The sequence below is a fragment of the Argiope bruennichi genome, chromosome X1 (genome assembly GCF_947563725.1).
Source record: "Argiope bruennichi chromosome X1, qqArgBrue1.1, whole genome shotgun sequence".
In the NCBI taxonomy this organism is placed as follows: Eukaryota; Metazoa; Arthropoda; class Arachnida; order Araneae; family Araneidae; genus Argiope; species Argiope bruennichi.
This window is the reverse complement of record NC_079162.1, coordinates 41,308,655-41,327,594: the sequence shown is the minus strand read 5'-3', so window position 1 is coordinate 41,327,594 and position 18,940 is coordinate 41,308,655. Positions and strand designations below refer to the sequence as shown.

The 18,940-nt window shown below is 28.1% G+C and overlaps 1 protein-coding gene across 1 annotated transcript in view; it reads right to left on the bottom strand.

Annotated features, from left to right (window-relative positions):
* Positions 1–3,650: 3,650 nt before the first annotated feature.
* The window catches only part of LOC129958651 (pancreatic lipase-related protein 2-like), a 58,290-nt gene continuing 43,000 nt past the window's right edge, over positions 3,651–18,940 (bottom strand). The window contains exons 6-10 of the mRNA XM_056071259.1: positions 16,148–16,228; positions 12,752–12,994; positions 6,651–6,774; positions 5,334–5,546; positions 3,651–4,281 (exon numbers count right to left, since the gene is read on the bottom strand). Coding sequence (XP_055927234.1) covers positions 4,194–4,281; positions 5,334–5,546; positions 6,651–6,774; positions 12,752–12,994; positions 16,148–16,228 — 749 coding nt within the window. The 3' untranslated portion in view covers positions 3,651–4,193. The remainder of the gene's footprint in view (positions 4,282–5,333; positions 5,547–6,650; positions 6,775–12,751; positions 12,995–16,147; positions 16,229–18,940) is intronic.

Here is an 18,940-nt window from a genome sequence, read left to right as displayed (position 1 = left end):
AAGTTTCAAGGATTGTATTTTTCATTAATAATCATCTAAAAGAAATATTAAAACAAATTATTAACTTGACAAAAATTAAGAAATAGTTTTTTAATCAAAAATATGAACATCAAAGCAAATATAAAATGTTTTGCGCAAACCGAAATATTAATCAAATTGATATCATATCTTAAGTTTTTACTGAATGTCTAGAAGTTTTATTTTTATTGACATTTATTGTAGCTTAATTTATGTATAGCATTGTTTCAGCTTATCACGCTTTTACAACTTTGCTTTGATGTTCAAAGTTTGATTACAAATTCTACTTATTAATGCACTAATTGAAGCTTGATTGCTTATTATCTCCTTCTTAGTCTTTGCTATAATTACCAATTCAGTATTATAAATATCATAGAATTTTAAAAAACTTTTTTAAAAAATTCGCTAAGAAAGAGCGTTACGCTAAAGATTCGAACTGCGTAAACTTCTGAATATGCAAAGTGTTTTTCAGAAATTTAATACAGAAAAAAGTGAGCTAAATATATTTTACAAAATTATACTTTTTAAAATATGATGTAAGTCATGTTAATTACATGAGCGTAATAAAGGATGTTCGACTGATATCCTTTTTAAACCGTAGGAGTTCTGACCTCAAAACGCTCTCGTATACTCTCTAATAAAGGAGTTACCACAGTGAACGCCTAGCATTGTAATGGCGTATAATAGTTACGAAATATTAACCTTTTGTGGGAATTTAGCATTTTTATCGAATCTATTATGTGTTCTTCAGGGAGTCTTTTGCGATTTATCCCTGGGATGTAGTTTATAGCATCCAAAAGTCCCAACCATTTCCCCAACCATTTGAAACAAACATTAGACTCAGAATTAGACTTGTAGTCCACCCATCAAATGTCAAATTTGATATATTTATGTCTTTGCCTTTTTGAAATATTGCATTTAATTTTTCAGTACATACTGACAAATGATGAATCCCTAATTGGATTTGGCTCACACTTTAAAAGGTACTAATACTATAGATGTCAAATTTGTCTACCGAATTTTATTGCTGTAGCTTTCTTTGTTTTGTAATTATCGTATTAAGTTATATTCGAACAGCAGTAAAGACGGACTTTCTCTGAACGAATTTGCTCAAAATTTGACATTAATCTACAAATTTGGTGTAAAGACCGTATGCCGAATTTCTTCCCCCTAACTCAAAGACATGCATATGCAATTCCAAAAATGAGTTTTTCAAATTAATGGGAAATGTAATACGTAGGGATTCGGCAAAATCTGGAGTTGGAATTTTTTGACGATTACAATACTTTCTCTATATTTCGTTTACGAGAAAGTGAAAATTGTAGTCTTTTCAAATTGATTTATTTATGCAGTAATTTATATAGTTGTTTTTTGTAATTTGTTTTCAAATAATTTACACGATATAATTTATTCTTTATTTTGTTTTACTTCAGTTTTTGACTTAGAATAGTTTTCTTTTTAAGTACGATTGAAAATGTTTTGCGATTTTAAAAAGTTCCGAGGGTTTAGAGATTATTAAAAGTTTGAAACGATTACGTCATCTTATGAGAACCAATAAAACAGTAATATCTTACCAGCAAAGCATTCTCAGTCTTCATGTTTGACTATCCTTTGTTTTAACAAATCTACTAGAAAGATTTGACAAATCTACAAATATTCAGTGTTATTACCTTCAAGGGAACCTCTTTTTATGTGATTACGATTTTCTAACACAATAGTTTTAAAGATTCTTGTATCAAAATTTCTTTCTGTTCGATGTGTTGCAGGTTTTCAAAATCTCCACAAATCCTTTGGGAAAAATTGAAAGGAATACAGGTGAGCTGCAGAATGAAAAATTTTTGCCTCGGGGATTTGGGGTTCTGTTTTAAAGACTAAGTAGGATACTCACCCTTTTATAAAAGCAAAATATTATTTTTTTCCGATATCCTTACTAATATTGAAAGCATCTATTGTATTCTATTCAAAAAGAATTATGAACATTCTTCAATATTTTGTTACGGATCTTTTTTAAAGTTACAAACAATATTATGCATGTATCGATTTGAATAAAAAAATGCAATATTGTAATATTTTGGTTATTGTTGTGGATAATTGATATTTTATGGTGCTAGTATCGATGTTGGCTATATTAAACCACATGCGAAAAATATTTTAAGTCTCCCTCCTAAAAAATTGTATTAATGTAAAAATCTAACCTAAAATAAATTTATTTGTATAGTTAATTTCATGTCTATGTATATAATATTTATTATTTAATTTTAAATCGTTCAGTATATATATTATAGATACAAAATTTACATCTTAGCAATATTTTTTGATATTATAAAAAAATAAAGCAATAACATTTTCTTTTCATCTATCGATTTATCTAAATGACTTGAACATATGAGAATCAAAATAATAAAAGTTTCTTCTCGACAGGAATGAGTTGAGAAATTGTTCTTAATATAGGACTATAATGAATGTAACTATTAAAAAAAGGGCTAATAAGAGAAGAATTTGTCATTTTCCCCCCTAATAACTGAATGATATAATCTGTTAATAATACAGGAAAAAAAAGGAACATAACAAAATTTTCCACCAAAAAAGTATTTAAAAAAATATCACTTTGAGATAGTCTAAAAAATACTTAATCTCACTGAAGTAGAAAATAAATAATTGAAACTCTTTCCAACATTCTTTTCATCTCTTAAAATGTTATGTCCTAAAAATGATAATATGAATTGTGAATTAAAACAGAGAAATAGTCTGAAATCTGGCATAATTAAACGAAAATTACCTTAAAAAATATTTATAATAAATTTAGTTCATTCAGACTTTTATTATGGTATAGATTCAGACTTTTTTCTGACATGTGATTTTTATTATTAAAGGGTTATCTGCCGGATCTTGCACCAAATTCTTGTTGATTGTGAATGAAATAATGAAGAGATAAGTCTAATAACTTCTTATTGCGTCATGTTAATAAGTGGATGTTTCTAAAAATGAAAATGCATTTGAATTATTAGTATCTCCAAGAATTTTATGCAAATTTAAAATATGCCATTACTGCGTAACACAGATAAAAATTATGAAATATTATTGTGGAAAAAACGTTGAGAACTTTATCAACTTTTTTTAAACTCTTTCTTCAGATAAGAAAATATTTTTTTTTTTATCTGAGAAAAGAAAATACTTTATAAAGCAACTGCATTTTTTGTGTTTATTTGTATACAACCTAGTAAAAATTAAAATATAATTATAGAAAAGTATTTTTTATTGAATATTAAAAATTTTAAATCGTATATCTCTGATAAATTCAATATACAATAATTTCATGATTTTTTTTATTTATTTGAATAAAGATAAATATAAATAGTTATGCACAAAATCATTTTATTCTAAATAAATTTACTCTGAGTGTTAGTTGAACGATTCATTTTTGATATTCAGTGATTCGCTTCATATTTAAGTCTGAAAAATTACTAATATAATAATGTATTAAAAAGAAATGAAATTGTTTCTTTTCAAAAAATATTTATTACTTAGATAAAAACTAAAAAAGTTTATTAACCTCTTAAAGGATTAATTACAGAACAGTGAAACATTTTTAAGACTTGTCTAACTTTCTAACATTATATATAATTCATAATCTCAATACATTTCACACTGCAGAATTAATGAAGCACACAGAACAGAAAGGAAGCACCTAAAAAACGCCACTGAAGCTTTATAGAAAATAGTGCTCTAATTCAGAAAATTCTACTGTGTTCGTCTACGAGGCTTAAAGTCTTTTAGCATCACAGAACCTCGATTATTTCATCCGTCTTCATCACACAAACAGTCAATTTTACCTGTGCAAAAAAAGTTGCATTTAGGTATTCGAATCCTTTTAAGTAAAGAAGCATTTGAAACACACAGAGGTTATGTTTCACTTTTTAGAAAACCAGCACCCGTCAGCAATTACGAACAATTTTTGTCACAGTGTTTTATTTTCGCAAAGTAAGACTGAAACAATTACATTTCCGTAAGTTAACGAAACCATAACTTCTTTGCCATGAAAGAAATTAAAAATTTAATTTCGGCTGAACAGAAAGGCGTCTCAGTCTCTTGCCTCAGAATAAAATGTTCTTCTTTTAAGAAGCTTTAGATTAATTTCTTCTCTAACTCGTCCTGTCGGTCTGAAGACGGATACCTTAGCTGCAGTCTGGAAAATAAGACATCCATCCTGGTTCGCTATCTGCCGCTCTTTTGCAATATGTGACTTCAGTAGGGCCCCTCATCCTGAAAGTAAAATCAATCCTTTTGTAAATACGTTTAAAAAATTTAAACCTGTATAGCAATGTTACATTTCATTTATATTTTTGTCTTGCAACTTAGAAATTAAGACAATTTTACTAATTTGCGTAATATCTAATTCAGACATACGCATTAATAAGCCTAATACAATGGTCAGTTTCTGCATTTTAATCTTAGATTATTTTCTCAAACAAGTGTTTTTATTTTTTGGAATAATTTTTAAAATATAAAATAGATTTGGTGGTAAATATGTTTTATGTATGCGATTTTGATTCTTTCAATGTTGTTGATAACCTCAATGAATCCTAGATATATTTTTTTTCTTTTTCAAAATGTTAGTATATAAGCATATTTTAATGCAGGATGTTTTTTATTAAATATTAATGACATATTAATATAAATCATTAATCCTATAATTACATTTCAAAATACAGATTGAAGTACTTTGTTATTAAATAATCAATTGAGCAGAGTCAGGGAGTTCTATGAAATTACTATTGTAAATTTATTCAATGGTCAAAAATATTTTTTAATGCTCTAACAATTAAATATTCATAACTTGCTCATTTAAAGAGATACTTGCATTATGAATGTAAACGTCACCCATTTCCTTCAGTGGGTTATTTCGTGTGATAATAAATCGTACAAATATCTTCTTTAAAATGTAGAATAGCTTTTTTATGTTTTTAAAAATAATAGAATAGGAAATTCCCAAATATTTTTTGTCATTTTCTATTATAAATATCATTCAAATCATTCTATTATTAACACTACTCGCTTCAAATATGCTTAATATTATGTTATTAACTGTTATTATGTTATTAAATTAAGAAAATACGAATTAATAACAAATGATAAATAAATGTAATTGAAATGAAAGCAGAGATTATCTGAGATAAAAAGAAACTATTAATTAGTTTATGCTGTGGCAATTTATATTTAAAAAAGTACAATTTTAGAAAATTTTTGATACAACAAACTTCAAAAATGATTTTTTATCCGATATTTAATTAATTAAACAGCAAGATAAAACTTACTCTTCGGAAGGTTCAAAATTCAAACGCGTTACGTTGATTCTTTCTATATTAACATTTGAATTTTGAAAATACCAAACTGCTTCCCCCGAGTGAAAGCGTTCATCATAAACGCCCTGCTCTTGCCATCTTACTGTTACATTTTGGATTTCACCAATATTCACTGCTGAAGTTACCAGAAATGTGTATTCTTTTCCAGAATGCATGCTGTAAAATCTATAGAATAAAAATCATTTTAGTTATTTTATTAAAAGTCATCGCTTTAAAAAAAACTTAATAACTACAGTCTACAAAAAACCAAGACACTCAGAAACTTATAAAGTATTTCATCAAGTCCAGATAATTAGTTCTAATTGTGATCCTAATTTGTAAATAGTGGTGGATAAATGATAATCATTCTTAAAATATTTTATGGTTCTAGATGTACAGAATAAAATAGAGAATGGTTCAGTTTGAAAATGGATTCAGCATCATATTAAAATAAATGAAAATAAAATACAAGTTTTAAGAAATTTTGAGATTTTCCATTGTTACTAAGAATCATGATAAGGATAAAACGAAAATTTTTAAGAAAAGCTCAAAAGAGGTATGATTGAAAGCTGAGAAGCTTTTTTTTCTAAACAATGCATCTCTTTCTCCTTAAATCTTGAAGAAATCAACAAATATTTGCTAGAATGCCACTTTATTTGAGTAACGTTGAAATCGTATTTCAGTTATTCTGTACAGTCTGATATCCAACATTTAATAACGTTGAACATAAATAACAGTGCGCTTCATTGTAATTTTCTGGATTTTATCTCAAACACTCCATACAAAAACGAATAAAAATATGTAGTGAATTTATACAGAAAAAGGAGAAAAATCGATAAGTAATTGGAGATATATATTCTTAAATGCCTAATCTTGAACTATTTGTATTATTTTGAACACATTTTAATAGCGTTATTATTTTTTTATTCTATTCAATCTTAGAGTTTGATTATAACCGTAAAAAGTAAATTAATTATAAGTTTTCTAACAACCAAAATTTTTACCTAAATATACCTATAAGAGTCGCATGTATTTAGAATATTTGTATCAAATGAAGGTAAGAAAGCAAGAGAAACCTAGCAAGAAATGTGAAACGACTTTTTAAAAATTCCATGGCCCATTTAAAGTAGATGGATAAAACACAGGAATTTCATAACCCTTTCGTATCTTCGTTATTACCACGATATTTGTAGAAATTATATCTTTAAATAGTAAAATCAAAAAAATATTTGTAACACTTATTAATTTTATTTCTAATTACTACATATCAGTAAAAATATTTTGACTTACCTTAAAGGAACAAACAGGGGCTTTCTTTGGCCTCTAAGTAATAACAAGAGATTTCCACTCTTTGTGTGCTTTTCAAGACCTGGATCTGTGCTTTCCAGCACCATTCTCAGGCGGTATTCGTAAACTTGCAAAGAAAAAAAAATATTTTGAAACGTATAAACCAACCAAACAAACTTCCAGAACAGACGAGGTCTCATTTTCTATTTAATATATAAAACTGAAATTACAGATGAAGAATAAACTAATATACACCAGAAATCACATATTTCTTGATATTAAATAGCAGTGTTTTGAACATAAAAATTAAAATATTATATATACAATAATAAAAAAGGAGTAATTAATAGAAAGAATTTTAAAAATACATTAATCATCTACCTTGAAATAATACAATCGTACATCATCATCAATACAATCGTCTACGTCTAATACATCAGACGTCTACCTTGAATCACTTTTTAATTCATATTAGTTTTATATGCATTTTATAATAAAATGGTTTCTGAGATTGCAAAATTTCAAATTTAATGATTTTCAACTGGCCTTTTTCAGTATGCGAAAATCGTAATGTACTTGAAATAAGTCATTCGAAGCAATTTTTTCATATTTGCTATTTTCTACATATTTTACTTTTCAGCTAATTAGAGTATTGCTCTGATAATTACAAAAAAGCTTCGTAGCTCCCCATCATGTTATAACAATCTTTGCGATAATAAAAACTAAAATGGATTTTACTTTTGTAAACATGAATAGTGAGCATCATTTTATTTGTTAAGAAGGACCATTGTAAGAACCTGATTATTACAGTTACTTTAAAATTTCAAAATATCAGTGCTTTAAATAAAAGCGAATTTGAAATATTTGAAAACAGTCACAGTCATGAGATATTTCTTTTGCAATAGATTTACAAACTAACTGGATTTATGAGAAGCAAATAATCAAAACGTAAGAACTCTCAAGATTATAAAACAAGCATCTAGGTTATATAATTCCTCTTTTTTCTTTTCTTGTCACAAATGTTTCAGAAAATCCTTACCATCTGTTCTTACATATAAGAATCATTAAACGTAAACATGAAGCCTATTCAGTTTCTGTTTTCAAAAATATTTCTTTAATAAAAAGAATACGTTTATGATAAAAACTGAATTTTCAGTAGGGAGTTTTTCCCCCAAAATTTAATAATATTCTAAGTTGGGTTCTCCAAAGTTTTAAGCCTCAAATCATTAGTAACTGATTATTCAACGAATAGCGTCAAATTTCGTTTCGATTTTAAAATGAAATAGTTAATTTATGTTTTCTTATGATTTTTGAAAAATAAATATAATCTTTTATCACTTTTCTATTTTGAGGTTTTTTTGTATGTATGTAAAGTATGAAATTAAATTTGTTTCCAGGGGATGCAATATGTAAAAACATTCAAGTTTCTTATTTTGTGAATAAACAATTATATAAACAGAAACACTATCATTTACAGTTTTAAAAATTACTGATTTTATATATGCAAAATAACTCTGCATATATAAAAAATTAAGTACATAATTTAAATTGCTCTAAGTAGGCAAGTTATTTGCACTATTTGTACAAACGGTGGAATTTCAATGTTGTACAACTTTTGATATACATTCTGTAGTTAAAAACAACCGGACACCATAATGTTTTGCTTATCTTGCAGATGCATCATTCGTTAATACGAAGTAGAACTATTGTTTGTTGTAATGATGGCACTACTCCATGAAGAATGCTATCCACAATTTATTTTTTTCTACATAAATTGCATGCTATTCTAGTAAAAAAGAATTAAAAAGTCTTGTCACAAGTGGAACATTATGATTTAGATTGAATCGTCATACCAATTCATCCCACAAGGGTTGAATAATATGACTGGTTTGTTCTAAATCTGAAACTCATTTCCATGGGACACTGTGGAATGAATGACAAAATTTAATTATAGACAGATAACAGCGTTAGGCATCAATAACATAGCTTATTAGTTTTTTTCCCTTTTAAAAAATTTCTATTATTATGTTTTGAAATTACTTTGTCCGATAAACATTTCTTGACTGGTAAGTACTCCGCATTGAATGATAATCTTCACTGACTAATAATGTAAGGAAAATAATAAATTTTATGAAAAATATGCCTGAAATGAAAGTCCAAAATTTTTATTTAGTTTATATTTTTTGTAGTGTGGGTTTATTAAAATTATATACAGCCTGTGTTTAGATCACACGTTCAGCTGTGAGCAACAACAACAACAACAACAAAAATCAAACCAACAAGGTTTTATGGAATTTATTTTTATCTTATATCAATTTTTTGACAAAAATATGCTGCCCATAACTCTAGTTCTAATTATCCACTGCTTTTAAAGTAAACTGAAAAGTCATTTTTCGATTTCTCCTAAAAATGCAAACAAGCAGAATGTTTATTTATGTTTAATATTTATCTAGAATTTTTATTGAAGCAGAAAGGTAGTTTCGGTGAGACACTAGACAGACAGACAAATGAAAAAAAATCCCTCCACGTGACAAAAGTAGAAATGTGCAAATCCTTTCACTCTATAATTGTATTAAAAAAACAACTCTCTATCAGAAAAGAAAGTGTGAAGACGTAAACAATCTTACCACGGATTCTTCAAACTTTTAATGCGTTTTGTGTTAAATTACATAAAATAATAAATGTTTTTGAATTAATGGCCATAAGTATTAACTGAGTTATATATAAAGCTAGAGCTGAAATAAAGAAAATAGTGTGTGTGTGTTTTCATTTTTGCTGAAAATAAGTCTCCTTTTACATTTCTAAGAAAATGATTTTCAGCATAAAAGTTAAGAAAGTCGAGGATTGAGAGGGTGCATAAAAAAAGTCGGCAATGAAATGCATAACGTTTTAAGGAAAACGAGATATATTCTGTTTACTTATTTATTGAGCAACTGATACTATATTAGTTCAAAATAAACAGATTAGAATAGCTTTAGTGAATTTAATTAATTAAATGAAACTAATGCATATAGATTTATTTTACTATTTCTAATGTTACTCCTTTTAAGTGGCGAGTGGATATCAGGTCGCAAAAATATTAATTAGAATTAATCCGAAGAAAGAGTAATATAAAATAATAATTTCTCGTCATTAGACAGTATATATTTGACTGTCGAATGTTTCGAGAGCCACTCGTAATGGATGAAAACAAGGTTGGGTGTTTTTGAGGAGAGGGGTGGCAAACAAAGTTGAGTGTTCTGTTTTCCGAGAAACAAATCCTATCATCTTTCCGGCGAATATAAAGCTATTCGCAACTGAAATTGGAACATTTTCTTGTTGTTGTTGTTGTTTATAATGGCACTTGCCATGCACAAGCTCGCTGACGAAGTCAGCGATTTTAAGCCAAGGGAGCGTCTCTTGTTTTAGTAGCGCCAACTAGGGCCAAGAGTACGTCTTAGCTACTCACACATCTCATTCGCTTGCACAACCCCTTTTTACAGGGGGGCACATTCACACATCTCACAGATAGAACGGAGGAAGAACAACCATGCCCGTACTGGGACTCGAACCCAGGACGCCCAGAACAAGGGGAAGACGCGCTATCCCTATGCCAGGACGCCGGCTGAACATTTTCTTGTATAGATCATCATTCTTCCCGAAAACCTAATAAATCTAAAATCTGAAACTAAGGCCCGTTTTATTTTGATTCTATTGGTTTTCTTGCACTGTTTTTAATTTCTCGTATACGAAGAATACAAATACAAAGTATTGTAATCGTCAAAAAATTCTAACTCGAGATTTTGCCGAATCTCCATGTTTTAGACCTTTTAGAGTTCGAAAAACACATTTTAAGAATGTGTATGTCAATCAGTCTCTTTGTCTATGAACACAATAACCCCAAGACGTTTTAATCTAGATAATTGAAAGTTGGTATATGGAATTAAGACCAAATTTGCAGATTTCTATCAAATTTTAAACTAAATCTATTCCCAGAAAAGCTATCTAGCTGTTCAAATACATGTAAACGTGATTACTACATAGCGTAAAGATCTAGGTTAATAGAAATTTTTACACGTGTTTTGCAGCTAGATAGATGAAATTAAGTATATAGGTGAAACATCTGAAATTTAGATGCGTATCAACCGTTCATTGTTGATTGTTGGATTTTCTTTATAGCAATAATAAGTATAGTTGAAAATCATCAAAGTTTTTTTTAATTTAAATTTTTGAAAAATTGTGCGCCAATAAAATTAATAGCATTAAAAAGAGAATATTTTAATTTTTATTTAGAATATTGTAATTATTTAATTAATAAAGATGTGCTCGCCATGAAAGTAATTTCAGCAAAAGGCTCGTGACTGGATTGGTGGACACTTCGACTTCCGTGTATGCGTCTTATAATTCAAGTGTAGCAGTGTAATCTTTATATAAGGGTCTTGAAATGTAATAAATTTCTAATATTTTACATCCCACATAAATATATGTATAATTCAAAATATTTTCTGCACTTTCTTGTGCAACAAATCTGGTAATAAAAGCATTTCTTTATTAACAGCTAAAGCTGAAATTTTGATGACAAAAAGCAATATTGTTTGCTGGAAAATAATATGCCAGAGCAAATTAAATCAAGAAGTATAAAAATATGCAAAAATGAAACCTAAAAAATCATTCCTGGAACCTATTCTATAAACCAAGGTCAGAGCTTTGCAATAAATTGTAAGTGATTAAAAAAGCATCATATAATTTATGGAATATATAATTTCCCACTATCTAAATATAACTTTGAAAATATTAAGTTGCCTGCAATCCCATAGTTATTCATGAAATAATTTTTATGTAATTAACATAATTGAAGTTAATTATTCCTCAGTTATAAAGGATCATCAAATTAGTAAAAAAATAAGTGTAGTTAGCACGTTAAAAACGTATCAAAAACACAGAATTTTAAATTCCATCATCAAATCCTTGAGATTACACCAAAGCTGAACGGTTTTTTTTTTTTTTTTGAAACTGAATAATGAATTTTATCTGTAAATTCTTAAACTCTATTTTGTTTTTGTATTTAAAAAAATTATCATAGGAAAAAAGTTAAAAATGCATAGGTCAATCGGAAAAAGATATTATGAAGAAGGAAATAAATAATAACATTTTATGTCAGTTAATAACATTAACACTCAGGTTATATCCAAATTAATATACAGGGTGAATCAAAAGTCCGCTAACATTTGAAAATTCAATGATTCACGGAATAATGTAGGTAGAGAGGTAAAAATTGACAGAGGTGCTTGAAATGACCGAGGGTTTTATTGAAACAAAAAAGGAGTGCAAAAAGTGAAAGATGACTACGATTATTTGTCTAACGTGTTGTGAACCGACGAAACCCATTTCATGCTTCGAGGGTCTATCAACTCCCGAAACTGCAGAATTTGAGCTACCGAAAATCCTAAAACTGCCGTTGAAACCCCATTGCATGACGTTGGTTGTGAGATTACCTGATCGTCTGAGGGGATCGCAAGTCTATCGCCATTCATAGGGATGCTAAAAAACACCTACCGAAGCAATTTCTTACCACACCTACAGATATGAGGTACAATGCTGTTCATAACATTGTTCCCCGACTACAGATATTGTTGGCGAATGATAGTCGACATGTTGAGTATTTGTTATAAAGAACAAAGTTTTTGCTAAAAATCAATTGTTATACTAATTATATTTTTGCTATCATATAAAAAGCCATCTATTGGACATTTCTTCCACATTTTTAGTTTCAATAAAACCCCATGTTATTTCAAGCATGTGTGTTGATTTTTACCTCTCTATCCTACAGTATTCCGTAAATTATTGAGTTTTCAAATGTTAATGGACTTTTGAATCACCCGGCATCATTTCAAATCACTTATTTAATAATATTAAACACACTTCTTTAAAGTTTCACATTTCACGTGATATAACATCTGTATTCTATTTTAATTATTCAAGGAAAACATTATCTACTATATAGAAGAAATTTACCTATATAAGCCAGGGACATTTTTAATAAACATTGTATGATAATGAAATCAACTTCCTTTTTAAAAAGTAAAAATGTATAGATTCTTAACAAAACCAACCCAATTACTTACCACAAAAATTCGGATAAGATCCAGTCACTAAATACATCGTGGAGAAATTCGAAGATTTAAATGGTTCGTATTGATCAGCTTGAAATCCCATAATGGCACATTGCGATCCATCTGATCCACAATCTCCGCATTCTCCTCGTAGAAATGCTTTGTAGCTACGGCAATAATATCCAGTCATCTTGCAGGTGCGATTCCGAATGGTAGAGATGAATAAAGATGCTGCCTTCTGATGATCACCTATCACTTTATAAACATTCGTCATTATGAACAAAATTTCACACATAATGAATCGCAATAGCAAAATAAGTCTCCGCTTTATGTTCCCGCCAACTAATCAATTAAGACATTATAGTGTACTTTGCATATTCTGTAAATAAATAAATTTACATTGAATGCAAATTATAGTTAAACTGTTTATAGAAAACTTTCAGAAAATAGTATGCATCATTTTAGAATAAAAAATCGAATTATAAAATATCAAGAATTCTTTCAACATTATTTTCACCTGAAATAGGAAAACAATTGCCTAGGCAACGAATTAATATTTTAATAAGAAAATCATTCATGCTTCATTTAATTTATATAGTAAAATTAGCTGTATAAACTAAATAAATATTTTACTACTGGTAAGCTTACCCCATTATGTCTTGTAGAAAATTTACATTTTAAACATTATAAGTAGTAGTATAAATTATATAATTTATTTTGAAAGTGCAATGCAAATTTATGTTATGGAGTTTTTATTTTTTACTGTAATGTTTTTTAAGTTATTATTTAAAATGAACTAGGTGAGATCCGTCTTAGAATATTGAAATCGGAACGAATTTCGGTTGTAATAAACATTAAATATTTCCAAAGACTGAAATGTATTTATATTATTCACAGTGGGAACTCCGAGTAAAATTTCAACATTATTTATTCTTTGCCATTAAGTAATGAAGTCAGATTTAAATATCCTAAAAACTACATTCTTGTAAACTTTCAAATAAAATAAAATACTAAAGAAAAGAAATTAAACGAAATTTTTCTAAACATTATTTATTATTTGTCATTAATTAATGAAGTCGGATTTAAATATCCTAAAAACTACATTCTTGTCACATTCAAATAAAATAAAATAGTAAAGAAAAGAAATTAAACGAAATTTTTCTAAATATTATTTATTCTTTGTCATTAAGTAATGAAGTCAAATTTAAATATCCTAAAAACTACATTCTTGTAAACTTTCAAATAAAATAAAATACTAAAGAAAAGAAACTAAACGAAATTTTACTATATATTGATGTAGATCTGAAAATTGAAAGAAACGAGAATAATTTTTATCTACATTCATAAACTACATAAAAATTAATTGATAATTAAAATCCATTTATTATTTGTAATTGAGACTTTATTTAATGGCTGTATGATGCAGGCAAACTTTTCTAAGAAAGAATTAAGAGATTCCAAGCAGTATAAAACGACAAGAATTGCGCAATGAAACTTTAATAAGAATTTTTATTAATGTCTATTGTATATTACATTTTTGCACTAATAAAAAGCTTTCATCGAAAGTCAATATTTTCTCATTCTATTATTTCGAATTCTGAAAGATTTCTTGGATTGTTTTCTAATGGATCTTGGGATTTCGAAAGCGAATATACTTCTAGGAAATCAAAAATGCTTCTGGTAGAAAAGTTTCGAAAGTTCTTGGAAAAGAGATTTAGATAATTATATTTTTTTTTCTTCAGATTTAAAATCGGAAACCGAGGAATGTTCATATTGCATGAAGAATGTTATACAACACAAATAAAAAATTCCAAACATATTAGTTTCTCTGAATTGAGTTGTTGTGTTGTTTTCCCAGAAAAAGGATTGAATCTTATATTAAGCCTTGCGGAGGCTCATTAAGCTTATTTTCAAGGTAAGTCGTGGGCAGACGTCTAAATTTTTTAATGTTGGAAGTATTAAAGTAAAAAATAATAATTTTAGTGCCTTAATCATAGGCACGTGGCAGTGAAATTCAAGGTCAGAGATGATAGAAAATGGCCCAATTCTCTCAGACAAAAAGTGAATGTAGCACTTGAAATGAAAGTTTTCACATTTTATTGATAGTGAACATAATAATTTCATCTATTGTTTTGAAATTTTCATTGTAAAGAAAATTCATCATAGCAATATTATTTGTATATTTATTAAATATAAATATTATTAATCTAAAATTGAATTATTCAACTTAGTTTGCAAATGAGATATAAAACGCATCCTTCTCCTTACGTTTTTAATCTGGGACTTATTTTTCAGACAGGGTTTGTATTAAAATATCTCTAAAGATTAAACTTGCATTCATTTTTTAATTAAGCATTATTTTAAAGTAATTCAATAATACTGACGCCGAATATAGTACATAAAGAGAAGTAATTACTTTTGAAATTGAAATAAACTTTTATTTACACATCTTATTCTATGAAAGTATAATGCATGCAAAATTCCGTAATATACAGGAATTACTTTTAACCCTTTCACTACTGACTCGGCTCAACTGGCCTGGAAAATTCTATACTAGCGAGACGGTTTCTGTTTCAAACGAGGGGTGCAGGATGTAAAATGGGTTATCAACAAAGGTGGCCTCCTTTACATCCTGCAACCATTGTTTGAAGCAGAAACCTGTAAATCAATATAGAATTTGTATGGTTGGATAAGCTGGAATAGTAGCGAGAGGGTTAAGAACTAAATTAACTTTTAATTGCATATATTATATTAATGGAAGGATATCGCGATATATAATTGTTTTATCCGTTTAAGCTCTTAAGTAGTGATTATTGAACATGTGTCTATATACTGCATAAATTTTATTTTTATAATAGAGGAATGAATATAACATTACTGTGGCTGTTACCTGTAGACAATTTAATATTCTTTTACACTGCTCGCAAAATTCGATTTTCTTAACCTACTATATATTAAACGAATGAAGCATTAATCATTACCAAGATAAATGCCACAATATTAATATCATAAATATTAGTCTTCTTTCTATATCTTATATCTATAAGAAATTTTTCCGGAAGAAATTAATTTATTTAATTAAAATTCGGAAGTTTTTCCATAAATAAAAGAAAATTCATTTCTTCCGCACTTTTATTTCCTGGAAATCATGCGTTACGATATTCTTCTTTGACAGCTCTTCACGAATTTCCTGAGAGACTGAACCGCTGAAAAAAATTACTGATACTCTGGACTCCATACTCCTGTACTAGAGTCAGAAGTAAGCGAGGAAAGTTCACTTTCACCTTTTTCTTAGTATTCAGTGGAGATGCTATGGATACTTCACCCCCTGATGCGTTTCCACATTTCTACTACATATTTTCTAATAATGCCCCCCTGGAGGATTAAAAAATGCCATGTTTTTCTTACCTTCGTAGTAAGGATGCGAAGCAACAGTTTGGTCATTTGGGAAGAAGTCCACGTGACCTAATTTGTGACATCCCCCGTGTCCTATGAAAAAATTTTTTTATTTGGTCAATAAAGTGGGGATTCACACTATTGCTTTTCAAGTATAGAGAAAGGAAATATTTTATTTCTAAAAAAACAGTAAACAACAGCATTTATATTACTATTGAATTATTTTCATTTTTCTCTTAGTAGTATTTTGTCCAAATTAGACTGAGGCGCCTAATTATAGTTTTAATTAAAAGAGGATTTTGTGGTTATAAAATCATGAAACTGAATATTAATATTTTTCAATGTCATGCTTATAATTTTCGATTTGATTTTCACTGAAAGTAATTTGTTCCAAATCAGAGTTAGATTCATAACAGTAGCTTTACAGAAAATATTCCTATAAAAGTGGAAATATTTTGTAAATATCTTTTATGCTTAATTATTCATTATTTCATCTTTTATGTTTATGAAAGGTTAATGGACGCTCAAGAATTAAATAGTTGCTTTTCTCAATTTTTTCAAATAATAATAATCATATGAACTAAATCTAAAATAACTAGATGAACTAATAGACATATTCTGCGAATTAACTACTTTTATTATTGTAAGCAGCTACTTTTATATAAGCTACTTTTATATTTATATATAAAATATGAAATTCTAATATTTATTTAAAGTTCACCAATTATAAATAAGAATGAATTGTAATATTTAAACTAACAAGCAATTTTTTTTTTCAGTTTGATTTTGTACTTCTCTTAAACTTTCGTATATTTAATTAATAATATAATAACACTGACAAAAAAGACCCTACACATCTTAACAAAATAGGAATCTTTTCGATGTTCTGCAAATTGTAAGATACTATTCTACTCCTTAAACAATTTTAGCTTGAAGATAAGCATTTCGATACGATATCATTGCATATCATAAAGAATCGTTTTTATAAAAGCCCTTTTTATTATTGCAAAAAATATTTAATTTTGCTTGATAAAAGCTGCAATGACGTCATTTATTTCTTTTATGCAGTAAGACGGAAAATGCATTAAATTAACGTTTTCAAAGAAACTAAAAGTCAACTTATTTATCATAATATTTATTCATTTAATTCCTACTATTAGTTCACACTCTCCCTATATATATTTATATATCTTGTTCAAATTTTGAATCGTTACTAAAATACTTTTTATTCATCCACTCAAATTCAAATACATATTTTTACACTTGTAGTGGGTGACACTTGATGTTAATACGATTTTTTTCAAATATTAATTCATTAATTATTAAATTTAATTAATTTTTAATACTTTAAATAGAGTTTTAGCAGTTTGTAATGAAAATTGAAATCAACAGGCAGTAGCTCGATCGGTAAAATGCAAGGATTTTAGTGTTTTTCACGTGAAGGTGAAGAATGCGAGTTCAATTCTTGCGAAAGTAGGAATTGACTTAATTTTTTTTTTTTTTTATATATATTACTTGTTTTTAAATCTTCATTCAACGGCGGGTCTTTTTATAGAAATGAAAATCTTAAGAATCGTCTTCGAATTAGTAGACAATACTTTATGAACAGTAAATATTGGTTTTGTATTTATATTCGTAGGTGTCAAATACTGGCTTTCAATATCTGATACTTCTTTCGTTCATGAGTGATTAATTTTAGTACATGCTGTTTTAAAAATAGAAGTGGATGTGTTAAATAAAATGAGGATTAATCTATGATTTCTAGAACTAAGTAAATTTGAGTAAAATATCATCTATTATTCCATTTTTAATATTAAAATGAATGTGCATTAACGATAAAAACATACAGAATAATTGATGAGGGACTTTTCTTCATAACATTTACTACCGAGAGGCAGTTAAATATTGTTCCATGAATATTTCCTTATTATCTAATGAGGTGAGACCAAAATACATATAGAACGGTTTATTCTACTTCAGTTTTAAGGTTTTTAAAGGAGGTTTCATAAGGTAGATAGCTACCTTTTGATGTATAATGATTACCTGCAGAAAAATAAGATGGTACTAAAAATAAAACGAGATAGCAATGCGTAGTATTAAGAGGTGCAGGAATTTCTGTGATTGTGAAGGCGTCAATATTCGGTAACAGACTATTATTTGGCACTTCTAGGAATACGGCATTAACTTCTTAACATTAAAGAATATGAGTGGTTGAAATTAAAATGACACTTTCAAAAGGCTAGAAAACAAAAGAAGGTCAACTGAAGAGGTATATCAGGTCAGAGTGACCTGATATTTCATCTGAATATATGTACATGAAGTAATGGAACTTTGTTTTGAGAGAGGGAAAAAATTAAGTTAATTGATAGATGGTGCTGCATGGCATGCTCGATGAGGGAAAAAGTATCAATTTCTGATCATTACTATGTCAGATACCGTAGAAAAACAAAGATGAAATCGGTTTTTAATCCTTCCTAGGCCAAAAACTGTAGAAAAAGCAAAAATGAAATCGGTTTTAATTTTCCTGAAGCCGAAAACCGTAGAAAGCGCAAAACTGATCAAGCCATTTAAGAAAAGGAAATTGCTGAAGATTTGCTTAGGAAATGTTCAATATGTTGTCCATTTATTTTCCTACGAGCTGCAAGTGCAAAACAGTATGTTCCACAACAGATCGGAGAGTTTCAATGGTTATATTGTGAATGTGATGCTTAATGCGTATTTTCAGTTCACTTAAGTTAGCAATGGGATCTTCTTACACAAAATAAATTAACCCCACTGCTAGAAGTCGCAAGGATTCAGGTTAGG